Source organism: Delphinus delphis, chromosome 1 (assembly GCF_949987515.2).
Source record: "Delphinus delphis chromosome 1, mDelDel1.2, whole genome shotgun sequence".
Classification (NCBI taxonomy): Eukaryota; Metazoa; Chordata; class Mammalia; order Artiodactyla; family Delphinidae; genus Delphinus; species Delphinus delphis.
The window spans coordinates 134,278,113-134,304,374 of NC_082683.1; the positions used below are offsets into that span (position 1 = coordinate 134,278,113).

The 26,262-nt window shown below is 39.5% G+C and overlaps 1 protein-coding gene across 4 annotated transcripts in view; it reads left to right on the plus strand.

Annotated features, from left to right (window-relative positions):
• Positions 1 to 26,262, plus strand: part of FAM20B (FAM20B glycosaminoglycan xylosylkinase) — a 41,834-nt gene extending 15,572 nt beyond the window's left edge. For 3 of the 4 annotated variants that reach the window (XM_060034602.1, XM_060034596.1, XM_060034590.1), the window contains 6 exons: positions 3,203 to 3,289; positions 6,839 to 6,948; positions 16,675 to 16,846; positions 17,064 to 17,255; positions 19,437 to 19,496; positions 22,014 to 26,262. In XM_060034602.1, the coding sequence (XP_059890585.1) occupies positions 3,203 to 3,289; positions 6,839 to 6,948; positions 16,675 to 16,846; positions 17,064 to 17,255; positions 19,437 to 19,496; positions 22,014 to 22,245 (853 nt within the window). In that variant the 3' untranslated portion in view covers positions 22,246 to 26,262. The remainder of the gene's footprint in view (positions 1 to 3,202; positions 3,290 to 6,838; positions 6,949 to 16,674; positions 16,847 to 17,063; positions 17,256 to 19,436; positions 19,497 to 22,013) is intronic. The other variant, XR_011246753.1, reaches the window with a different exon arrangement.

Below are 26,262 nucleotides of genomic sequence, written 5' to 3' on the forward strand. Positions count from 1 at the left end.
CTGTTGCATGCACACCATTTGCCAGGCATTACACTAAATACTTTTGTATCTGTTAATGCTTTTAACCTTTGTCACAACTGTGGGCAGTTACAGTTCTTATTTCCAGAGTAAGAAACTGAGACTTAGAAAGAATAACTTGAGAAAGAATAACTTGACAAGATCACCCTGCAGTAACTAATGGAGATGTCAGAGTGTGAGCTTGTGTTCTGCCACACACGTGTGATTCTCTTAAATTTGTTTGCTTTCCTGTAAGAGAGATGACATGGATCACCCATCATCAAAAATTTGCTACTTTCCTTTTGAAATATGATCTTTGACCTCTTGATTTGTAGCCTGAGAGATCGCAGCATAAGCAGAGTGATGGAAAGAAGACAGACTAAAAACAGAAATTAAACTCATGTAAAAAGAGATGAGTTGCAGGCATTTTGTGTTTAAATAAAAGGATACCCTCTCCACACCCACTATTTGTACACTAAGAATTGAAGGTGAGATGGGACAGCAGGAAGTGTTAGAAGGCAGATATTACTGATGGTGTGCAACATTAGTATTAGTCCAGGTGCTTTGCAGATAGGACTGGGGTATTCAGACAAAGCATAACTGGAGGGAGGAAGAGGCCAGACTGGTGACTAGTGGACGTGGCAGCAGATAAATGCATAAGCTAACCTTAGTCACTGTTGCTTTATCTCATATCTCTTACTACCACTGAAGCCTTCCCATTACTTTCCTCTTCCAGACCATCCTGAAATCCACTTTCATTCTTCTCCCAAATACCCATATAATTACTGTGCTCCCCAACTTTAAAACGTCCAGGGATTCCCATTGCTCACCAGACAAAACCCAGCCTGCACAGCCTAGTGGCCAGCCCCTCACAACCTGGTCCTCCTCTCTACACCCAGCTCTTTATTCTTGTCAGTGCAGCCCCTTCCTCCCCCATCACCTTCTGAAGAGCCCTTGTCTATGCCCAGCTCCAGAGATGCTCCTGCCCTACCTCCCGCAAGCTGTCAGGCACCTGCAGTAGGTGATAGCGCTCTAGTCACTGCACACACTGACCTGGGCTGATTACACCTGGCACTCTCCCGGGGTGAGGAAAGTGGGTGGACATTTAAGTGCTTGTAGAAATTGACTCCAGCCCCCAAACACCCAGCAAATTGGTATTCTGACCCTGCGGGCCTCTGAGGCTATTTAGTCCTAGTGTAAGTGCAAATTAATGTTCTTGGTCACATTCTGATGTCCTTCACCAGAAGGATAGAGTGATTTATTGGCAGTTACTGTATGAATTTTGCTGCTCTGTCAGTGACTTAAGATGGATTGCTTTGTTGAGAGGAGGATCTAAGACCTTTCTGCTAAGTCGAGACGTGCACCTTTCTTTAACAGCCACTTGTGGTTCAGCATTTCTGGAGCCTGGTTGTCCATGTCCTCCTGCCAGAGATGGAAGATTTGTATAGTACATGAAATATATAGGAATACAGTGATGCCTTTATTTGCACATTTTTCCTTACTACATTATTATAAAAGTGATTTTTTTCAGTATATTTGGTTGGCCAAAATGTTAATGGGGCTTTAAGTAAAAAAAGACGTTTTTCACTTTCACGAAGATCTTTATTGAACAACGTGTTCACTAACTGAACGAACCTTTTGGCCAACCCAATAGCTGTATCCTTTCTGGAACTAAATTGCTTTTCACAGGCAAAAACTGCAGTTATGGTGGGAAAGGAACAAGACGGCAAGGGCCTGGGGGTGGGTAGAAGTCAGTGACTGATCTTAGGAAGTGCTGAAAGGGACCTTGGAGATCAACTAGTCCAACTATTCATTTTACAGCTGGGGAAATTGAAATCCAGGGTTCTGACTTTCCTTATTTCTCATAACCAAAGCATGAACTAAGGATTCAGACCTTCGGACTCCAATGCAGTTCTTTCATTTTGATTTTTCTTCCTTTCCCTTTTCCTTCCCTCCCTGTTTCTCCAGCCTACTCCCAAAGTTCCTGGATTTTTCTAGGGTTTTACATTTCACTCCAAGCAGCCTTTCTATGTACTGGAAAGTTCTCTAATGTTTCACTGAAAGGAGTGGACAGCACAGCACCACAAATCTTCCTGTGGCTCCTCTGGAGTCCTGAGAAATAAGGTATTCAAGGACTGTCGCCCAGCTTTATGGACAGCCTGCAGCTGTAGTGGAGAGAGAAGTGCTTGAATAGTGTCAGCTTTTGCTGCAGTCCTGTTTAAAAACTGAGACTTTTAATTTGGAGGTAACAGGTGTAATCCTTGGCAGCCTAAATGATGCTTTGACACTAGAAACAAAAAAATACGTTTGAGTATATTGACCATGCTAGGAAGAAACTGGTGTCCAACCAGGTGTTTTTGCGTGTCTGTCTTCTAACATAAATGTTTCATCACTTTGATTTGAAAATGTGTTTGGTGGACATGGTTTTACTTTGTACTCTGTGGTCATTTATGTTGAAGGTCACTGCCTTGTACAGTAACATTTCCAAATTCCCCATGGCCTTTTCAGCATTGGAGATCCAAGTGTCCTTAGTGGAGTGCCTCCTCTTCACGTCATTCTCAACTTATTTCTGTCTTGTAAAGCCTGATAGGTCTCCTTTTGATTGAGGAAATGCAAGTGAACAGTAGAGGTCATAGGTGAATTGTGTCTAGTTCTTCCCATTAACAGGGAAGGCAAATGTACCTTTGCCTCCTTGTTAACAAAAACAGAGGCATATCCGGACCATTTTTTTCCCCATGAAATTTAAACTTCTCTAATAAGCCTTGCCATAGCCATTCTGGTAAGCCTTGCCATATTTTCCTTTTACTTCAGCTTAGTCTAATAAACATTTCAGTAGACATTTATTAAGCATGAACTATAGGCTTAACACTGTGCTGAAGATACAAAGATGGTCCTCACCTTCCAGAAAAGTACCTTATAGTTTTACTTAAGCTACATTGAAAGTCTTTTAGAGGGGCAAAAATAATATCTGTGTTTTATTCATAGAATGATAGCAGAGGTAGATGTATAATTCTAGTTTTCTTCTCCACTTCATCTTCACCACATCAACCAGTGATCTATGCTGATCCATGACTGTTCTCAGGATTGAGAGAGAAGTTTTCTAGAGCAAAATCAGGCTTGCAAATTCCTATTCTGCCTCTTGTGCTGTCGCCTCTGGTACTGATGTAATTCATGTCTACATCTGTGCTTCCTATTCACTCTGCAGGTATAACCGAGACTATGTGGTAGAAGGGGAACCTTATGCTGGTTATGATAGACACAATGCAGAGGTAGCAGCCTTTCATTTGGACAGGTATGTGTAATCTCAGTGGGTTACATTCATTTTGTTTCCTTTTAGAAATATCTTGGAGAGGACTTGTGGATGCCTTTCAAAGGAATGTAATAACGAAATCTAATAACTTTAACTTGTTACCTACTTTAGATAACTGATTAATTCCATTAAATTTGTATGAGTTCCTCATTATTTAGGTGGTACTAGGAATACCAAAGTAAATGTCTTAACTCCAGGCTTTTTTAGGTCATTTCATTCTGTTATGCCGTCTCTCATTAGCATGAGTGAAGATGTTCTTGGTAAATAAAATGGCAGGAAGAAAATCAGAGTTTGAATTCAAGTCCCTAAATTGAACTGGTCATTAATTGGGCCTGGCAGTCCTGATTTTTGTTTTGTTTTAAATAATACTCACTTATCCTCATATGCTAGAAACATATAGCATGACATATATGTGAATTTTATTGTCCTTCATACAAAATATGCACAGCTTCAATAACCAGGATAATTCTAAGAGGAAAATAGATGTGAATTCTAAATGTATAAGTTAACTAGGAAAATTAATACTTTTTTAGCAAGTTACTAGTCAGGATCCTTGTAACTGAATTGTCTAGTATCCCAGTTGCTCCTCTGATCAGCTCTTTAATCAGGGCATATTGGTAGACTTTAAAAGAAATTATTGACAATATTTTTTAAATGAATCTATAAGGAAACCAGAAGAAAATAAAGGTGAATTTTTGTCTTTTTTCTGGATTAGGAAGGATTTTCTAAGCATAAAAGCAATAATTTAAAAATCACAAAGAAAAACTCAATAGATTCAACTAAATTTAAAAAAATTAACTCATATGTCAAGGAACATCAAGCAAAATTTAAAAGCAAACAAACTTAGGAGGAAAATACTTGAATCTAATATAATCTAAGCATTAATAGCCTTCATATATAAATGTTTAGAAAATCTTATACATTCTCTAAAACGCTAGTAGAAAATGGTCTAAGAACACGGTTGAATAGAAATTATTGATTGCTAATAAATATGACAGAGGGAGTTCATCTTCACCAGTAATAAAATAAAATCCAGGGAATTCCCTTGTGGTCCAGTGGTTAGGACTCTGCACTTTCACTGCTGTGGGCCAGGGTTCAATCCCTGGTCAGGGAACTAAGATCCCACAAGCTGTGCAGCGAGGCCAAAAAAAAAAAAAATCCAGTTGAAACAATGGGATACTATTTTCTCCTACTGAAAATGGCAAAGATTAGAAAAAGGATAATACTTTATTGGCAGGAATACATTGACATTCGTATACTGCTTGTGTCATTGTTAATTGGTTCAGTCATTCTTTTAAGAACTCCTGTATTATGTATCAAAAACCTTAATGTTCATACCCTTTGAATGAGTAACTACCTTTTTATGCAAGCATCCCAGATATTTCTAGGAAGTACCCTAGAGAATCAGAAATTCAAAGATACATACACCAAGATCTTAGCTAGTAGCATTTTCAGTAGTGAAAATATGGAAGCAATCTAAACATCTAATGAAAGGAAAGAATTAAATAAATGTTTGTTCACAACCATGAATTTTCACTGCCTCTTCTAAGGCCTGGTGGGAAAGAGTTGGATAAATCCTACTCATCACTTAATTGCACATTAGAATCAGTCTTTCCAAGACCTCGTTTGTTTCCTTATTTTCTTCATCCCTAAACCCCTTCCTGTTTCTCTGTTGATGGACACCAGCAGTTCATGAAGATATTTTTCCCATATCCATACCAATATTTTATATTATCCAACATACTAATTTTAGTTAATCTAATATATGTAAAGTGGTATCTCATTGTTATTTTATATTCCCCCAATTATGGGTAGAGATTAGTACCTCCTTTTCACAGCACAACACCTGTTTGTTAGCTTAGAGTGAAGTGGTCTTTGTATGGAAATTACTTTTGATGTTAATTAAATATAATCATGTTTCTATTTATTTATTTATTTTTGTGGCCTCACCACACAGCATGCGGGATCCTAGTTCCCTGACCAGGGATCTGGCCTGTGCCCCTTGCAGTGGAAGCACCGAGTATTAACCACTGGACTGCCAGGGAAGTCCCTATAACGTTTCAATTTATCACCTGCGCTTTGGGGGTCTTGTATTTTAAAGCCCTTCCCTCCCGCAAAGTCTGAAAGATATTCTGTGGCCAGTCCCCCTACCCCTTTTGTTAACTGCCCCATCCAAGCTCAGGTGCCACTGGACACGGCTTCCCAGCACTAAGTGGCTGCTGTTCTTTGAAGGTCTAACAACAGTCAGTGGGGAGAAAAAAATACTTCCCCACTTTCTTTCCCACCTTATACTTTTCTGCTCTGGGTTGCTATTTCTCCATTACATTAGGATTTAACCACCTCCTCTGGCTTCAGGAAGTTCTCTCATTTTTTATGTTATTTTGACATCTATTGATCTCCTTGCTTTTGTGGCTTTTCTAAAAATGAGTTTAGGACAGAGTCAGTCAGCAGCCCTGAACAATGGATTATTTATTGCACAGCCAATTTTTTTTTAACATCTTTATTGGAGTATAATTGCTTTACAATGGTGTGTTAGTTTCTGCTTTATAACAAAGTGAATCAGTTGTACATATACATATGCCCCATGTGCACAGACATTTTTAAAGGCTTTTCTAATAACATGAGAAAAGGCTCATGATACAATGATGAGTGAAAAGCAGGAGACAGAAGTGCATATAGCATAATCTCAATTGTGTATATACACACAAGAGTGAGTATGTGTTTATATATACATGTGAAGGAAAAACTGGTCTTATGCCGAAATGGCAGTAGTTACTTCTCAGTTGTGGAATTATGGATGATTTTAATTTTCTCCCATAAATTTTCTGTGTGTTCCAAATCCTGCCCCTCCAACTTTTCTTCAGCGAGTGTGTATTTTTTAGCCAGAAAATTTCTTTTTTAAAAAAAATGATGGTGCTCAACGATAAGGTTGCACTTTTAGACCGTTAGAAGCATCTTCAAATGTATCTATATTTAAGTTGTCCTGTGAGTTTATCCTTTTAGATTAATCTGTGTAGTTTTCTGTCAATGTTTTATGTAAAGATTTGAAGCCCTGTATGGGTTTAGGCCCAATTTTTTTTAATGCTTTGTTAAATTTTAAAATTTTATTATGAAAAATTTCTAACAGACGTAGAAAGAATAGTATAGTGAACCCATATACCCACTCCCTAGGTTTAACAATTGCTCACATTTTGCTAGATTTGTCTTACATAAATTATTTACATCTTGATATTAAATTCACAAATATATGTACCTCTAAAAAATACTTACCAGCAATCAGCAATACCTTTACACACCTAACACGATTAACCATGATTTTTAAGACTACTGTTTAGGGAATTCCCCGGCAGTCCTGTGGTTAGTGGTTAGGACTCTGCGCTCTCACTGCCAGGGGCCCGGTTCGATCCCTGGTTGGGGAACTAATATCCCGCAAGCTGCACAATGCAGCCAAAAAAAAAAAAAAAAAAAAAAGACTACTGTTTAAAATATATCCCCAAAGATTTTTCTCTTCTGTTCAACCTTCCAAACCAGGATTCTGGGTTTCCGCCGAGCCCCCTTGGTGGTTGGCAGATTTGTTAATCTGCGGACAGAGATCAAGCCTGTTGCCACGGAGCAGCTCTTGAGCACCTTCCTAACTGTAGGTAAGGAGGTTATAGAGGACGTTTAGGGAATAGTTAATAAATTAAATGGGGCATCATTGAGCAAGCTGGCTCATGACTTTTAGGAACTGAAGAACTCAAGGGACTACAAAAGCAAATCAGGCAACTTGTTCTCACAGTACTGGGGGAAATAGATCTAAAGGTGGATGGCAGGAAATTGAAAGTTTTCCCTAATGCACGCTTTGTGTGTCTCTGAAGTAGGAAGTGAGATCATCTACGACAGTGTAATTAGGGGATAACTTTATTTCCTTCTGCTTGATCTTAAACTAAATCTCAAACTCAAAATTTGGTCTGAATCAGTTACTGTCTGTGTATCATTGCCTTGGTGGTTTTTTTCATACTCCTGTACTTTCTTGGGAACTGTTTCCTATCTCCTGAGAATTGAGCAAACCTTAAGGCAACTCTATAAGAGGGTCAGAAATTCCCTTGTAGGGTTGCCCTTGGGCCTGGAAGATCACCACTGCCTCCTCCCACTCTGCAAAGGTTAGCCTATGTAACTCTTTGTGTGTGGAATTGACTGCCATCCCTCTGGCCTCTGTTCTCCGTTGTCACACTCTGAGGTAGGGGGTCTGGGCTGGAATTCTCACTCCTGTTCTCCTTGCAGACATAATGAGAATGGGAGGAATTCAGAGGTGCTGTGGTCTCTTGTCTGAGCCTCCTCAGGGTGCCATTTTCAATGACACAGTACTCTGCGTTGATATAACTGTTGAAATAGACATTGCAAGATGAACTTCAACTTGCTTTGCTAGAGTGAATGGATTTACATTTATAATGAGGTAAAACTGAATATTTAAAGCACTTTTGACAGATTCATCATTCAGAATTTAAACTTACCAGGCTAGGGCTCTGCTGTTCTTGCAAATAACCAAAAGCATACACTGTCACTGATTTGTTTCATATATTTTCTAATCACTTCTGCTTGTCCAATTTTATGCTTAGGCAAACATGCATTCCTGATGGATGGGAAGAATAGGCCTGCTGTCTAGAGACTCAGAGAAGGTTAACTCTCCTATATTGTGCAAGGTGCAGGGGAAGGGAGAGGCCAGAAAAAGGTTTGTAAGGAGGTTGTTAACACTTGGGCTGAGTATTGAAGAATCCATAGACGCTACCCAGGCTGCAAAGAGGGAAGGGCATTGGGCACAATAACAGGAAGTATAATGGAAATGAGGGCACAAAGACCTGAAAGTACAAAGCACTGGTACATTTAGAGAAAAGCTTCTAGATACACTCTACAGCATAGGGCAGTGTCTTAGTTTGGCTGCTATAACAAGATATCATGGACTGTGTGGCTTAAACAATAGGGATTTATTTTTCACAGTTCTGGTTACTAGAAATCCAAGATCAGGGTGCCACCATGGTTGGGTTCTGGTGAAAGCCCTCTTTGTGATTCACAGGCATCAGTCTTCTTCCTGTATCCATCCTCACATTGCAGAGAAAGAATGAAAGAGGAATCATCTCTATCATGTCTCTTATAAAGGCACTAATCCCATCATCAGGACTCCTCCCTAAAATCCCACCTCCAAATACCACCATATTGGGGCTTCACCATGTGAATTCTAGGGGGGTCATGAACATTCAGTCCATAGCAGGCAGGTAGAGGGATTGGCTGGAGATGGGTTTTAAATGATGGACTGACCTTAGCACAATTTTTAAAATGTATTACTAGATAACTTGGTATAATGATAGCTAAATTTTGTATAGCCCTTGCAACTTGACAAAGCACTTTCACACAGTTACCTTATTTAATCCTCTTGACAAGAGTGCAATAAGTAGGGAAGATTTATCCACATTTCAGACCTGAGAAAGAGGTTTAAAAGAGTTAAATGATGTTCCCAAATTCACAAAGCTACTAATTGTTAGCCAGGATTCAAACCCAGATTTTGAGACTAAAATATTTGATCTGCGTATATTCTTCTATATTCATTCATTTATTTATTGAACAAAATTTTGTTTCACTCTGTGTGGCAGGCTCTGAACTAGGTGTTGAATATACAAAAATGAATGACACCTTCCTGCCTTCAAGGAGCTTTATCTAATGGGGGAGCCACACATATACAGAGGGCCTGTGGGAATGTGGAGGGGAAGAGGAGGGGGTCTAGAAGTTAGGGCTGGGGTGATAGTTTCAACCAAGTCTTAAAGGGAGAATAGCAATCCTGCAGGAAGATACAGTGGGAAAGAACACCCTAGGTTTGGAAAAGGACTCTTAACCTTTTTTTGTGCAAGTGACTCCTTTGGCAGTCTAGAGAAGTTTCTGGATCCTTTCTCAAAATAATGTTTTTAAATACATAAATTAAAATACGTAGACTTATAAACAAAACTAATAATATTGAAGTATATATTTTTTAACCTAAAATTACAAAAAGCTAATTTGTGATAGAGTAACATGTGCTTCGTTATTTACACATTAAATAACAAGATTTAGAGTGATCTAGTAACTACCTTAATTTCGGACCATAAATATAAATGATACTTTGAAGTATCTGCAGCAATGCTAATATGATATGAAAAATTTATTGATTTCTTCTGTTGAGAAAGTCACAGGTAGCGCTAATACTATGGTTTGCTGCCTACCATCGTAACTGAAGGAAATGCTAAGTTTCAGGTAGAAGTTAGTGAAAATAAAAATGTAATTTTGTTTCCATCCAGTTCACAGGCTCCCTGAGTTAACCCTGTTCTAGGTGGAGGACAGAGCAGAGACAACAGCGACAAGAAATGAGAGAAGAGCATGGCAAGCTCAGGAGACTGTGTAGTTGAGCTGAAGTAAAGATTTTCTCCTTAGGCACTGGGAGGCCATGGAAAAGACTTTGAATGTGGAAAGATCAGATTTGAGTTTTAGAAAACTAATTGTAGCAGCATTGTGGAGGATGAATTGGGAAGGGCAAGCTGAGATGAGAGCCCTTGGGGGCTGTTGTAGTAAATGCACCTGCAGTGAGTCCAAACTAAAACCTGGACATCTAGGGGATACTCAAGAACTGGAATGGAAGGAATTTGGTGAACATTTGGGCTGAGTGAGACAATTGAGAGAGAGGAAGAAGTTAAAAATGACTCCTAAATTTCTGGATTGGATGACTAAGTGTATAATGAAGCTCTTAGCTATCTTAGGAATATATAGAAAGGAGCAGACTTAGGGAGATGGAGCAGAGGAAGATAATGAATTTAATTTTGGATATTTTGTTTCCTTGTGTAAAATAATAAGAAATAGATACATTGGTTTCTGTCCCCAGTTCCTGACACACAGCTCCTAAAACCCTTGTAAATTCCTAAGTGGTAGGAACACTAGGAGCATATCTTATTCTACTGAGGTGATTCTGAGTTGGTTCCTGGATGCCTCCTGGATGGAGGCTCTTCACCAGAAAGACCAAGCCATAATTAGAAGCTTGGAATTTTCAGCCCCGCACCCTTGCCCTTTCTCCAGAGAGTGGAGAGGAGCTGGAAATAACTGATCATGGCTGGAGTTACTAATTGATCTTGCCTACGTAAGGAAGCCTCTATAAAAATTCCAACAGTACGGGGTTCGGGGAACTCTACAGGTTGGTGAACCAAAAGTTTCCATGTGCCACCATGCCAGGCCCCAAACTCCACAAAGACAGAAGCGTCTTTGTTCAGGACCTCGACCTATGTATCTCTTCATTGGCTCTTGATTGATATCCTTTGTAATAAACCAGTAATCTAGGGAGTAAACTGGTTTCCTAAGACCTGTGAGCCGCCCTAGCAAATTTTTTTTTTTGAGGTATAATTGTACAACATTATGTTAGTTTCAGATGTACAGCATAATGATTCAGTATTTGTACATATTGTGAAATGATCACCACAATAAGTCTAGTTAACAAACATCACCATATACAGGTACAGAATTTTTTTTTTCTTGTGAAGAGAACTTTTGAGATCTGTTCACTTAGCAGCTTTCAAATATGCAGTACAGTATTATTTACCATAGTCACCATCCTGATGACTTATTTTATAACTGGATGTCTGTACCTTTTGATTCCTTTCACCCATGTCTCCCACCCCCCGACCCCCCAGCCTCTGGCAACCACCCATCTGTTCTCAGTATCTGTGAGCTTGGGTTTGTTTTGTTTCATTTTGTTTTAGATTCTGTAAGTGAGATCATACAGTATTTATCTTTCTCTGACTTATTTCACTTAGTGTAATGCCCTCAAGGGCCATCAGTGTTATTGCAAATGACAAGGTTTTATTCTTTTTTATGGCTGAGTAATATTCCATTGTATCTATACCACATTTTTTTTCTTTATTCATTCATACGTTGATGAGTACTTAGGTTGTTTCCATACCTTGGATATTGTAAATAGTACTGCAGTGAATATGGGGGTGCAGATATCTTTTTGAATTAGTGTTTTTGTTCTCTCTTCAGTTAGATACCTAGAAGTAAAATTGCTGGATCATATGGCAGTTCTATTTTTAATTTTTTGAGGAACCTCCATACTGTTTTCCACAGTGCCTGCACCAATTTACGTTCCCACCAGTGATGCACAAGGGTTCCCTTTTCTCCACAGCCGTACCAACACTGGTTATTTCTTGTCTCTTTGATGATAGCCATTCTAACAGGTATGAGGTGATGTCTCATTGTGGTTTGATTTGCATTTCCCTTGTGATTAGTGATGTTGAGCACCTTTTCATGTATCTGTTGGCCACTTGTATGTCTTCTTTGGAAAAATGTCTATTCAGATCTTCTGCTTATTTTTTAATTGGATTTTTTTTTTGCTATTGAGTTGTATGAGTTCTTTATGTATTTTGGATATGAACCACTTATCAGATATATGATTTGCAAATATTTTCTCCCATTCAGTAGGTTGTCTTCTTGTTTTGTTGATGGTTTCCTTTGCTTTGCAGAAGCTTTTTGGTTTGATGTAGTCCCACTTGTTTATTTTTGCTTTTGTTGCCTTTGCTTTTGGTGTCAAATCCAAAATATAATTGCCAAGACCAATGTCGAGGAACTCACCGCATATGTTTTTTTCTAGGAGTTTTATGGTGTCAGGTCTTAAGTTCAAGTCTTTAATCCATTTTGAGTTAATTTTTGCATATGTTATAAAATAGTTGTCCAGTTTCGTTCCTTTGCATGTGACTGCCCAGTTTTCCCAACACCATTTATTGAAGAGACTGTCCTCTCCCTGTTGTATATTCTTTACCCTAGCAAATTAATCGAACCCAAACAGGGGCTCATAGGGACCTCTAATTTATAGCCAGCTGGTCAGAAGCACAGGTGACAACCTGGACTTGCAATTGCCATCTGAAGTGGAGGGCAGTCCTATGGGACTGAGCCCTTAACCTGTGGAGTCTGATGCTATCTCCGGGTAGATAGTGTCAGAATTAAGTTAAATTGTAGGACACCCAGCTGGTGTCCAAGAATTGCTTGGTGGTGGGGGAAAACCCACACACAGTGAAATTGGGTGCAGAATCTCACCTTGACAGGAACATCCAGGAGTAAATGTCGACTAGTTATTTAGCAGCTAAAATCTGTAGCTTAGGCGAGAAGTGTGGGCTGGAGCTGTAGATTTTATTATCATGGGTGGTAGTTCATCCAAGGAGAGCATGGAGATCGAGGTCATCAGAAAACCAGTTTTAAAAGTCTGGCGCATTCAGGAAATAGTGAAAGATTCGGAGCCTCAGGTTCATGGCTATAAAACTGGAATATTGAGGTCTGGAAAGGTAGATTGGAACCAGATTATTCATAATAAATAGCTGGCATTGATTGGTCTCTGACAATGTGTCAGGCACTGTGCTGAGCATTACTGGGGATTGTCTCTTTCACTCTTCACAACCCAAGGAGGGAAGAACTGTTACATTATCTCCGTTTTACAGAGGGAGCTTAGATAGGTGAAATTACATGCCCAATGTCTTGCAGTCTAATGACTATTTAGAGTTTATATTTTGATCCCACAAACCTGACCTTAGATTGCACTTTTAGCCAGTACACCTGACTCCATTCGGTTATAAAGAGTCTTATTTACCAAACTCAGAAGTTTGGATTTTGTCACATAGGCAACAGGTTTCCTACACCAAGCAATGTTTTGTTTTGTTTTTCTGTTTTTTGAATCAGTAATACATTCCCACAGCTCACAATTTTTAAAAAATATCGAAAGGACATCATGCTCCATTGTATGGATCTACCATAATTCATTTAACCAGGCCCTTGTTGGACATAAAAGTTCCAGTATTTTGTTTTTACAACCACTGTTGCCCAAAATTACCCTGTACATATTTTATTTCATACATGATCAAATATATCCAGAAGTGCAAGTGCTGGGTCAAAGGGCACATACATTTTTACATAGGTGTTTAATCAGTTTACATTCTCCACAGTGATGTATGAGAATGCCTCTTCCCCGCTAGCCTCAACAACAACGTATTATCAAACTTTGGGTTTTGTTTGTTTCACATGTAGCATCTTTTTATTTGTTTATTTGTTGTATTTTGTCTTTGCATATCCTTTGCTCATTTTTTTAAATACATTTATGTATTTATTTATTTATTTTGGGCTGCGTTGGGTCTTTGTTGCTGCAAGCGGGCTTTCTCTAGCTGCAGCGAGCGGGGACCACTCTTTGTTGCGGTGCGCAGGCTTCTCATTGCGGCGGCTTCTCTTGTTATGGAGCATGGGCTCTAGAGCGCTGGCTCAGTAGTTGTGGCGCATGGGCTTAGTTGCTGCACGGGATGTGGGATCTTCCCGGACCAGGGCTCGAACCTGTGTCCCCTGCATTGGCAGGTGGATTCTTAACCACTGCACCATCCAGGTAGTCCCCTTTGCTCATTTTTAGCTTTGTCATTGGTCCTATCAATTTACAGGAGCTCATACATAAGAAGGATAATAGCCCTTTGTGATATGAGATATAAATATTTTCCCCAATTCTTTAATTTCTTTTGACTTTGCTTATAGTTTTTTGTTTTGTTATTTTTTTGGGGGGGGTGTTTGCCTTACAGAAGCTTTTTGTTTTTAATGTAATCAGTCCATCTTTTCTGATAGATTTTCTGATTTTGAATCATAGTTAGCCTTGCTCACTCCAACATTATGGAGGAATTCTGCTTTTGTTTTTTCTTTTAGTACCTTTATAGTTTTATTTTTTGCATTTAAGGTTTTGATATTGTTGGAATTTCTTCTGGTATATGTAATGAAGTATGGCTCCACTGTTGTTGTTTTTTTTTCCCAGATGGCTATCAGTTGTCCCAATAGCATTTGTTAAAGAGTCTCTTGTTTTTCCCTGTAGTAAATTTTCTTTATTTAGGTTCTTTATTTAGCTTTAGTTTCTGGACTTTCTGTTCTGCTCCATTGGACATTAAATCTGTTTATGAGCTGGTCTATAATGTTGTTGTTGTTGTTTAATATTTATTTTATTTATTTATTTTGGCTGCTCTGGGTCTTCATTGCGGCACTCGGGATCTTTCTGGCGGCATGCAGACTCTCAGTTGCGGCATGCGGACTCTTAGCTGCAGTATGCATGTGGGATCTATTTCCCTGACCAGGGATTGAACCCGCGGCCCCTGCATTGGGAGTGTGGAGTCTTACCTACTGGACTACCAGGGAAGTCCCCTATAATGTTTTAATTATTGAGGCATTACACTATGTTTTGATATCTGGTAGGTCTAGTCCCCTCTCTTTGCAGTTATTTTAACAATTTTCCAGCAGTTCCTAGTTATTTTTTCTTATGATCTTTAAAATTGTCATACCTAGTTACCCTCTAAAAGATCCGTTGGTATTTCTGATGGATCAAGTTAAACTTACAAGTTTATATTTTTATAATTAAAAAATAAATGTGGTATATCTTTCAATTAGTGTTCAAATCTTCTTTACCTAGAAAAGTTTGTAAAGTAATGGAGAGTGACAGAATCAGCTTTGTGGGTGGGTATATAGTGGATTAGTTTCTATTTAGTGTGTACTATGCCAGAGGTTGGAAATACTAAAAAGTTTGAGTGCTGTTTGTCTCTTCAAGGACACATATACATGAGAACATAAACAATCATTAAAGGAGCATGTGAGGTTTTCTGGGTGTAGGGAATTAGCTCATTTGATGGCTATTATTTTGTAGAGGTAGAGAGCAAAGAAAGCATTACTTTCCTTAACTTTTTGTTTTGAAATAATTTTAGATTTACATAAAAGTTGCAGAAATGATCCAGAATCCCCCAGATTCCTCAATTGTTAATACTTCTGAATCATTTGAGAACAGGTTGCAGACATGAATATCCATTACAGCATTATATGCTCCCTTAAGACTTCAGTGAGTATATCCCAACTACCAGCACACTCTCCTACACAACAACATTCAACCATCAAAATGAAGAGTTGAACATTGATCCAATATTGCTATCTAATTCATAGATCCTATTCAGATTTTGCCACTTGTCCATGTAATGGCCTATGTACATCCAGGATTCAATCTAGGATATTGCATTCAGTTGCATGATTAAGATGGTGAGTGTCTGCAAGGTTTCTCCAGTATTTTATACTTACTAATAAATAATTACTGAGTACTTTGTAGGGAGAAACTCAAAACTATATAAATATTCTATCCTCATGAAACTTTTGCCCACCAGTTTTAGAATTCATTGATAATTCTTACCCGAATCAGTTACTAATGTGATAGTTGCCAAATGGTGATTTGCTAATTCTGTCATTTCTTCTAGACTTACTGGTTGCCATTCTTTTGATGAGTAGAGCTCCCGTCGCCCTGCCCCACTTTTGTTTACTTATTTATATCACTATGAACACGTAGGCTCTTAATTTACTCAGTTACAATTTGTTACTATTATTATTTATTTTGATGCTCAAACTATCCCAGATTTGGCCAGTGGGAACCCCTACAAACTGTCTCTTGTGTTATTTGGAATGTCCCCGTCATTCTGAGTGCCTCCTTACAGCTGGCATAGCAGTATGACCCAGGCTCATCTTGTACTTTCCCTGCCCCTGCCCTAGGGGTCATCTGTTTCTCCAGGGAGCCCTGGTTCCTTTTAATATAGTATTAAAATGATATTTAGAAACTGATATGTGAGTGTGTTCATTACTACCTGAGTGTTATTGTTTCCAGGTTTTCTAAAGGGGCAAAATATGTATATATATATACATGCGTATGTATATATATGCATACATATACACACACAAACATTTGTACTTTCTTTTATATCTCTGTGTTTTAAAACCATCAATTCAAATCAATATCTCCAGTTCTAATTCAACACTGCAGGATTTACTCTGGCCTTCTCTCTTTTTATATGTTAAACTCCCTTCTCCATCTATGAGAAACCTGGTTCCCATTATCCTCAGTCTGTTTACTCATTTGCTCTAGACCCTACTCCCCACTCCGCATGTAACCAAAGTCCTGGTCCATGGCTTGGCCTCGTACATGCCCTCTCTCCCTCCCCTGGGCATTCTGGCCAAAATGTCAGTCCTGCTGAAGGAGAAGAGGACATTACTTAAAGTGAGTTCAGAAAGATACTTGTGACAGTAGTTGACTTCTGGGAGAGATTGGGTAGAAGGGACAGAGAGGGAAAGGGAGACTTAACTTTTTCGTATATATCCTTTTGTACCTTTTGAATTTTTTTTACACCATGTGCTTTTACTTCCTATACAGAAAATAAATAAAGATTTAAAAATAAGCTCAGGATCTTTGTTTTCACATAGAGCTGCTCTCTTCATTGTTTGGGGAGAATTTGGAGTTATCCTTTTTCTGTAAGTGTATATGGTTCCATTCTCTCCTTTAGGAAATAATACTTGTTTCTATGGGAAGTGTTATTATTGCCGAGAAACAGAGCCAGCCTGTGCTGATGGAGACACGATGGAGGGGTCTGTCACGCTTTGGCTTCCAGATGTGTGGCCTCTACAGAAACACCGACACCCATGGGGCAGGACTTACCGAGAGGGCAAATTAGCCAGGTAAATGCTCCTTTGAGCCACTACTTCATTCTCTCCTGTGCCTGGACAGGTGCCAACCCTGTGTAGGAGCCAGGGTTCTGTCCAAGTCTAAAAAGGACTATGGGGGGTTCAGGGGAAAACCTGCTAGTCAGGGACTCTCTCTTCTCTGTGTTTTAAACAATGTTACGTGTGGTGCTGGCACTCAGTGAACAACCCTGGTGATGCTGCTTCCCTCCAGGTGGGAGTATGATGAGAGCTACTGTGACGCTGTGAAGAAAACGTCCCCTTATGACTCTGGCCCTCGCCTCTTGGACATCATTGATACAGCTGTCTTTGATTACCTGATTGGCAATGCTGACCGCCATCACTACGAGAGTTTTCAAGACGATGAAGGCGCTAGTATGCTCATCCTTCTCGATAATGCCAAAAGGTAGGACCAGCAGGACTCTCCTTGTCAGTTAGGGGTCCTGTGTATACAAGAAGAATGCTTTCTGGGGTATCCTGGAAAACCTCCAGAACAGGCTCAACAGAAGGCATCCTTCTTGTTTCCACTCGGAGTCTTTGCCATTGGCACCCATCCTTCCAGCTTGTTCAGAGTTTGTACTCCTTTCACCTTCGGGGATCTGAGGACTTTAAAAAAGTGGAAAACTCACTTTTTCCAAAGAGTCAAAGAGTATGATTCTCTTCACAGACAACTGGAAACCAAGGTCTTCTATTTATTGCTACTTACATCATTCTTTCTTGACTAGCTTGTTCAGAATCTTGAGAAATACATCGTTAACGGAACATGAAATGTAGCTGTTGTTAAATTATTCTATCCAAAGATTCATACAGTTTAAAAAATTAGTTTATTTGATAGGATGTTTTTGCTATTTTTATGGCAGTCTAGGCCCAGATTTTTTCTATTATGAGTAGGAGAGCAGTTAGTTGCTTGGTATTTGTATATAAAGACAAGTTATTTTATCTTGAATAAAACAATTTTATTAATTTTGAATAAATGGAATGTCCTTATTTAGGCCTGAGCTATTTGAAGAGCACATTGTATTTTCAGTTTGCACTCTGCATTCTTCATGGTACCCAGTTAAGTGCCACACTTTTAGTTACACATAATAAATGTTTGCTAAATAGAATACTTCCTTGGAGCTGGAATTGTTCAGGCTCTGAGTCACTACTGGGTTTTTTGGGGGGTTTTTTTGGTTGTTTTTTTGTATTTTTGATTTTTATTTTATTTATTTTTTTATACAGCAGGTTCTTACTAATTATCTATTTTATACATATCAGTGTATATATGTCAATCCCAATCTCCCAATTTATCCCACCACCACCGCCCCCCACCGCTTTCCCCACTTGGTGTCCATATGTTTGTTCTCTACATCTGTGTCTCTATTTCTGCCCTGCAAACCTGTTCATCTGTACCGTTATTCTAGGTTCCACACATATGCGTTAATGTACGATATTTGTTTTTTTCTTCCTGATTTACTTCACTCTGTATGACAGTCTCTAGATCCATCCATATTACTTTTTATGGCTGAGTAATATTCCATTATATATATGTACCACATGTTCTTTCGAATGGATAAAGAAGATGAGTCACTATTGTTAACGTTGGTTGCTGAGAATAAGCTGAGACATGGACACTCAGCGAAGAATGCTTAGGCAGCATTTGCTAAGGAGGCCACCACCTCATACTGAGCACCAGGTGCCTCATACTCCATGAAAGGGGGTGACAGCTACAGAGAGTGAGAGGCCAGCAAACATTGCCTCTCCCATTCCCAGCAAAGCAGGTAGTGACCAGTGCTATGTATTTCATTTTCATTTATACTATATTTTCAGTTCCTGAATATCTTTATCCTTACTTGTAAAACTGATCATGTGCTGTGGAAATACACATTGAAATAATTGCCTTTGCCTTTTATTATTTGTGGGCCTGCCCTGTGCTGAGGGCTATCAGACCCTCCAGCTATTAAGGTGAGCTTCCAGGAAAAGAGTGGAAGGTTGACAGTTTTTCCAGAATCAGTTCTCCTTTTCTAACTCGGAATTACTAAGAGCATTTTTACATCTGCTTTGAATCACTGTTTTCCCAGCCTCTGTGAGCAGTTTTTACAGTTTGAATCTGACCATATACTTTCTTGTAGGGAATACAGTAATCTAAGTCTTTTTCTGATTGGTAATATTAAAGTAGAACAAGTATAACTTCTTTTTACAGGTAATGACCTTCTGCTTGTTTGCGAGAACCTAATATCAGTAGCCTTTATTGCTCTACATACCCTTAAAACCTTCTCGGGTTTGGGGGTCTTCAGGTTCTCCCTTGGTCTGTGGACTCCATACCGTGTTAGGAGAGTTATGCTTCAACACCTTGAAATATCCTGGCAGGAGAAAGGATCCTTGTAAAGGAGTATATTTGTTGTTTGATGCTGCAGTACAAGCTGTTAGGAATCCTGTGTCTAATTGGTCATGCCCTGTTTATTTTTAATTTAAGTGATTTGAGCTGTGGGAGCATGAAATTATCCAGGATCACATTCACGTTTCATATGGAATTTGTTCTTGCTTTGATGCTAAGAAGGGGACGGGTGCTTCCACCTAATTCACTAACTTTTCATTTAATTTTCAGCTTTGGGAACCCCTCGCTGGATGAGAGAAGCATTCTTGCCCCTCTCTATCAGTGTTGCATGTAAGTTATGCAGTCAAGTACATTTGCCTGCATTGCCTTCCTTTCCAGGCTCAGGTAACAGTACATCAGTTTGCTTGGCTTTAAAACTTCCTAATACCTGAGCAGCACTTTTCATGCTTTTCTAACCCCGAACCTCCTGGAGATCCTGAGCTGTAGGGGATCAGGGAAAGGTTTCCACAGCAGTGTAGCCCAAAGCTCAGAATGCATTTTGAGTTTTGTATGAGTAGAAATTTTCAGTTTATCCAATAATGTATATCCATGTTTGTTTTAATATCAGAATATAGTCCTCACTCCCCCCCACCCAAAACCTAGTGCAACCCATGCCCCTAGTTGCTGTACTATGTTTACCTTGTGGTTTCAAGTCCTCTCACTCAACACCACAACCCACCTGTGGTTTGCTTATCTCAGTTTGAAATTGTGTAAACCAAAAGTAGCTTTCTCCGTAGGTATTTAGTAATTGATTTTTTAAAAGTCTGTATTAGATAACAAAGAAATTAAAAAGTAAATCAAGAAAATGAGATAAAGACTGGGCTCTCGGGAGCTCCTTTTCAGATCTTCGTTGCCAGTATGATTTAAAAGCATGAACAGTAAGAATCAGCTGGGACCCACCTTGCTTGGCTACACAAAAGTGCAGGTCCAGGAGAGCTGCTTCCTACTGCTCGGCTCCCAGAGACACACTGATCATGTGAGACTGCCTCTTCTGGCGACTGGTCTGTTTTACTTTTCTTTTCTTTCTTTTTTTCATAACAGCAATATTCTGCAGAAAGTGTTTACCTAGGCAACCCTTAATTATCTTCATTAATATTGGGAAGCAGTGATATATCCAATCAAAACCTGTAACTGTGAAGGAAGATGTTTTTGTTTTAATAGTGCTATCAGTCTGGTCCAGTCAGGATATAGAAAAGACATGGTGGGTTAAACAGGAAAGTTTAGTATAAGAGTTATTAAACTCTTTCATACAAGAGTGACTATAAAAGAAAACTAGAGCTGAGGGAGAGTACCCAAGGAAGAACAAACTTGGAAGGGGATCCCCCTCCCCAAGCCTGGGGTTTTGACCTCAGTGGAGAAGGTATAGTTCAGCCCACTGAATAGCAGAGAACTGTGCTAGTTTGCAGGTGCTGGGAGTGCAGGAAGCAGCCCTCCAGAATGCAGGCAGGGTACAGGCAATCAGCAGGTGGTAGCATGACATACCGAGAGAGCAACGACTCAGTAGAAACCCTCCAGGCTACAGGCAACGCTTATTTGTGGGCCTGCACAGGGAATTGGGGCACCAGCATGGGTGCGTGGCTTTGGGGGCTGTGGTTTCCATGTTGAAAAGGCCTTAGGAAAGTTATCACCAAGCCAGGCCAAGGCCGCAACATCATGGTGGGCCTACCTGTTCTGGAAATGTGGCCAAGGCAGAGTTTCATTTGCTGACCTTCCCCGCACACTACTGACCCACTCACTGTACAGCAGCCAGAAGCGTCTGGAGAACCTCTTCCTTCTGCAGTCTCCTTCCAGTATCCTCTACCGAGAAAGCCTAAGAGGAGAGATGCTTAAAGGACCTCTGCCCATTATAGCAGGGCATATATGAAGAGTGAACTTGGAGCTGAGAGGCAATCAAGTGATACCTTCGTCACACAGGGGGAACTCTAATGCTCTAGGCACTTGTAGTATTTTTCAGAAGAGTAAAACCACGCTGACTCTGTGCTTGTCCATCCCTGCCATGCTTTATCCGAAGATCCTTGCTTTCTTACTTTTTAAATGGTTGCAGAACAAGTTGCCTGCCTCATGCAGAGTCAGACTTTAATGCATACCTAGTAATTCCCACATTACCCACAGGGAGGTAAATACTTTTTTTCTAAGATAACAAGAGATCCTCTTTAGTTGGTAAAATAATTGAGAAAAATAGGTATCCTTAAACTTTTTCTATCTATAATATTGCTAGAATTTTTAATTAAGAAACATAAAAAGAAGGAAATTAAATTACTTATTAAGAGGTAAGGATAACTCCTGTTAACACTCTAGTGATTTCATTGTAATCGTGTGTGTATGTTTGTATGTATGCTTATACACACATTTTCTTTCCCCACAGGTTTGGAGTAAAAGAGTGTTTTCCCTCCAACTATTTTCCCTGACTCAATATTATATCATGGGCATTTCCCCATGCCACTGAATTTTCATAACTGCTTTTAGTGGCTGCATGGTATTCCCTTGAATGGATAAGCCATAATTTATTTAACTATTTCTCAGTTGTTGGACATTCAGATTGTTTCACATTTTTCCTGTTACAAATAGCACTGCAGTGAACATGTGTAAATATTGTATATATTTCTCATTAATTACTGAGAAAGAAATATCAAAATGTGGTAATGTTACTTACTCATAATGTAGAGCTACTTCTAAAACAGAAATTATTTTTCTAGTTGAGATATTTTACATAATTATTTCTTTACTTTCGTCTGCTATGCGGGCTTTAATCTCCATTTGATAGTGAGAGGTTTTATGTAACCTGTCCTAAAACTTTTTTTCTCCCAGCATTCGGGTTTCTACCTGGAACAGACTGAACTCCCTGAAGAATGGTGTGCTGAAGTCTGCCTTAAGATCTGCCATGGCCCATGACCCCATCTCCCCAGTGCTCTCTGATCCTCACCTAGACGCTGTGGACCAGCGGCTCCTGAGTGTCCTGGCCACCGTGAAGCAGTGCACTGACCAGTTTGGGATGGACGCAGTGCTGGTGGAAGACAGGATGCCTCTCTCCCACTTGTAATTCTCCACAAAATAAGTGAAACTTCTTTTTACAAAGATAGAGAAACAGCACAATCAATTCCGAATGGTATGAGGTGGATTGGAAATGGCCAGCAGCACATTCTGGTGATAGGGGACAGGGTGGCCTTGGTGTTTGCTGTAGTAGAAGTTGAAGCAAAGACTACAAGTTTCAGACCACGGAGCTGTACCTGCTGAACCACCTTCTGACTTCCTCGGCGTATGCCCATTCTAGCAGTGGGCGTCACGGTTGGTCAGTATTAATTCTCATGCCAAAGGACAAATTAGAGGTGTGATATTTGAATAGATTAATGTTGGGGTTGGTTCTGGAGTATGTGTTTTGAGTCCATCCTTATAATCCTTTCTCCACACTTGTGGATTTTCCGAAAACACTTTGTAATCTCTTGAGTCCTTTCTTACCAGGACTAGTCAAATTGGAAATTTTACTGCTTCCTAAGGAGTGGCAGCAAGTAACCCAGCATTCTGTTGAGCCAAAGTAGCATGCTCTGTTGGAGGGACTATGTTTTTAAGATAGAATTAGAGGAAAGACAAAAGCAAGAAAGATGTTTGGGCTTTTAACTGAGTAGGTGGTGCTTTTGATGATTCTTAAAGGAGGGAAGAAGAGAGAGAGACCTACTTGGTGGAACCAGAATCAAGGCGGTGATTGAATTAGTGAAAAACAGGTTCCCCTGTATTTAAGTTCTTAACGTATATAAAAGCAAGCATGACTTGTACCTAAGTAAGATTTGCATTCTCATAATGTGTCCAAATTAATCCAAAAGAGTGTCCCTGGAGAACCTACCATTACAACCCAAGCACAATTCTGTTATGGAGACTTTTTTTTCCTTTTGCCCAGAGCAGGCAAATCCTTTGCAAATTATCAAAGCAAACTGAAATAACAGCTTGAATAAGAGTTAGGTTGCCTGTCTTCTCTGCCATCCTGATTTCTAAAATGAAGTTCCACTTCTGTCTTCAAGGCATTTGGTCATTAAAGCTGCTGTTCCCAAGAGATTGGCGATCCTACTTGTGCCTTTCTTGTGAGGAAAGCCAGCTCGCTCCTACGGATAATATAGTTTAGATCCTGCTGATGGCTGGACCTATCTTGTGATTTGGGCCATGTGGAAGGCTGGAAACAAAGATTTTAAGCCTTCTGAGCCTTAAAATTAAGGTGGTTACCAGGAAGAGCCTTAAGATTTTGATTTATGTCAAACCCTGATTTCATCATTTAATCTTGTTTGGAGTTCTGAACCCACGATGTAGTATTGTCCTTCCATCTCCTATTAGCACATTCAAATTTCAAGTTGCTAAAACAGGCTTAGTTCTCTGTTCTGCCAAAGCGATTTGACATATAAGCACTTGCATTAAAATACAGGGCAGAGGAAACTAGGCCTGGTGTGCCCACTCACGTGCCCTCAGAGGTGGGTGCTTCTCTCCTGCATTTTGTCTGGGGACTGTTGCAGTTTTGACTTCTGTGAAGCAGACACTAATATTTAAACAGTGTGGTTAAACAAATTTACTGCCAGCTATTGGAGACCAGTTTTAGGTAGCCACCCTTTCAAAAATAGTTTAGAATTTATGCCCCAATTTTCTCAAATTGAAAGATAACTGAGTACCCCAAAACTAATTTAAAGTAACATGACCGGGCTTCCCTGGTGGCGCAGTGGTTGAGAGTCCGCCTGCCGATGCAGGGGATACGGGTTCGTGCCCCGGTCCGGGAAGATCCCACATGCGGCTGGGCCCATGAGCCATGGCCGCTGAGCCTGCGCGTCCGGAGCCTGTGCTCCGCAACGGGAGAGGCCACAACAGTGAGAGGCCTGCGTACCGCAAAAAAAAAAAAAAAAGACAACACTTAAAGTAACATGAAATTAGGACGCTTTTGTACTTAGTATGTACATTTGGCGATGTACACAGAATGGGCTGAGTTATTTTTAAAAAGCTATTGAATTTAAGAAGACAGGTAGTAGCACAAAACACTGAGCTAGTGTTAACAAAAGGAAGCATTAATCCCAATTTAAACTCATTTACTATGTGCATCCAGGGAAGTTCACATTTGAGCTTGAGAATACCTTGGATGGTGCTTACCTCAGAGCATCAGGGAGCCAGCTGGAGGGACAGTGGGAAGGAAGTCAACGCTGCTCTCCTTGGTAAATGTTAGCTGAACTAAATTTCTTGCAAACATGTGATACCTTCAGTATGCCCCAGTGAAATGAATAAGAGCTGTTCCCAAACTGGGAACTTTATTCATGATGTTGAAGGCAGAAGATTCTGCTAAAGAAAAAAGTAGGAGGAAAAGCTACTTTGAAAAATGCCTCATTCTTTTTCCCAAACATTGCAGAAAATGTATAATCTCATTCTCTTTCCCTATTTTAAAATTCATGATCTTAAAAGGTGTTCAAATGTATAGTGGTTAAAGTTAGAATTATGCTAATAGAGTGGTGTGAACTGATGCTTAGAATATAAATTTATGTTCTAAGTCAGGATCGGATTAAGCTGCAAAAGTACGTTTAGAATCTTGGAAAAAACCAACCATAAGCTTATAGCCCTAAAATTCATAAACACTAAATTCTGTTTCAAAAAAGAGGTAGATATCTTTTTTTTTAAGTTTTGTAACACTGTCCTCTTTATGGTTTATGTTTTAGAATCGAGGACTATTATAATCAAACAGGGGTCACTGGAAGGGTTTTTGATCAGTCCTAACCTGGGCGTGCCTAGCTAACATCTAAAGGTAGATGTGGGTACATTTTAATATTATAAAACTAAGAAAATCAGAACTGAGTACCATTTCCTACCCCCCTTCTTCCACTTCTTAAATATTGGGTTGCCCAAAAAGTTCATTCTGGTTTTCCACACCATCTTACAAAAAACCTGAATGAACTTTTTGGCCAACCCAATATATTTATTCCATAGTTTGGGCGAATATGGGTATAGAGGTTTCATTCAAGAATTGTCATTTAATATGAAGCTATATTTTGGGCTTTGGGGGTAAATAATTTTCTGTGCAAAACATTAATAGGATCTGATTTACTCAGTATTGCTCAATAATTTATTAATAAGGCATTTCTCCCTATTTGCACTCAGGATTAATATGTCAAATGAAATCTAATAAGGAAATGGGAGAATTCAGGTACATCCTATTATTTTGGGAAAGATGAATCCTATACATGGCAGAAATTCCATGTCACCTGAAGGCAACAAGTTCTTCCAAAGAAATCCATCTTTTCCTTTCTTTAAAAAAAAAAAAAAAAAGACTTTTGGCCTTCCCCTCCCATCCACCATGTTCCTTCACTCTCCCTTCTCCACAGCTTCCGTATTCTTGTTTGACCATTACCTGACCACACCTCAAATGATGGTAAACAGCATCTATCAGTGAGCTGTCTTATGTGAGTCGTCTTGTGAGCTTGGGCTTCAGGAAACATGAGTCAAGGTATATGTATATATATAGTCATATATGTATTCTAACAAGAAAAAATGTATTTATTTTGACACAGGGAAACACTGTTGCTGAAGAACCTGAAGCTAGGAAAAGGTTCTCTTAGTCTCTGAGAGTGAATCTAAGTGACATAAAGATATCCGTTCAGCAAACACCTCCTGTGCTAGCCAGGGCCGACGCCCGAGGCACATAGACCAGCCTCATGAGACTGTTGTGCAGGGGAAGGCCAGCTTTCCCCCTTCGACGCCTCAAGTCTGGGTTGAAAAGGTGAGGGCTGGATACTCTACTGCCACAGGGTTTTAAGGAACTAAGGTGTTACTCACAAATACAAAATGTCTGTGGGGGAACTGGGAATAACTTACTGGGAAGTTAATTTATTTGCTTCAAAGAGAGGTGTAGGAACCACTACCCTCTGTTTTGATCTGCCAAGGATTTCCTCTCAGAGCTGTTGCACAAATAGAGGTTGTGCTTGGTAAGATACCAAACAAGACAGATATGCACCTAAATTTCTAATGTGTTCTGTGGGTTTCAGTTCTGAAAGAAAGAAAATGAATAAAGATTTTAATAAGTACTGATGTACCATCTTTTCCT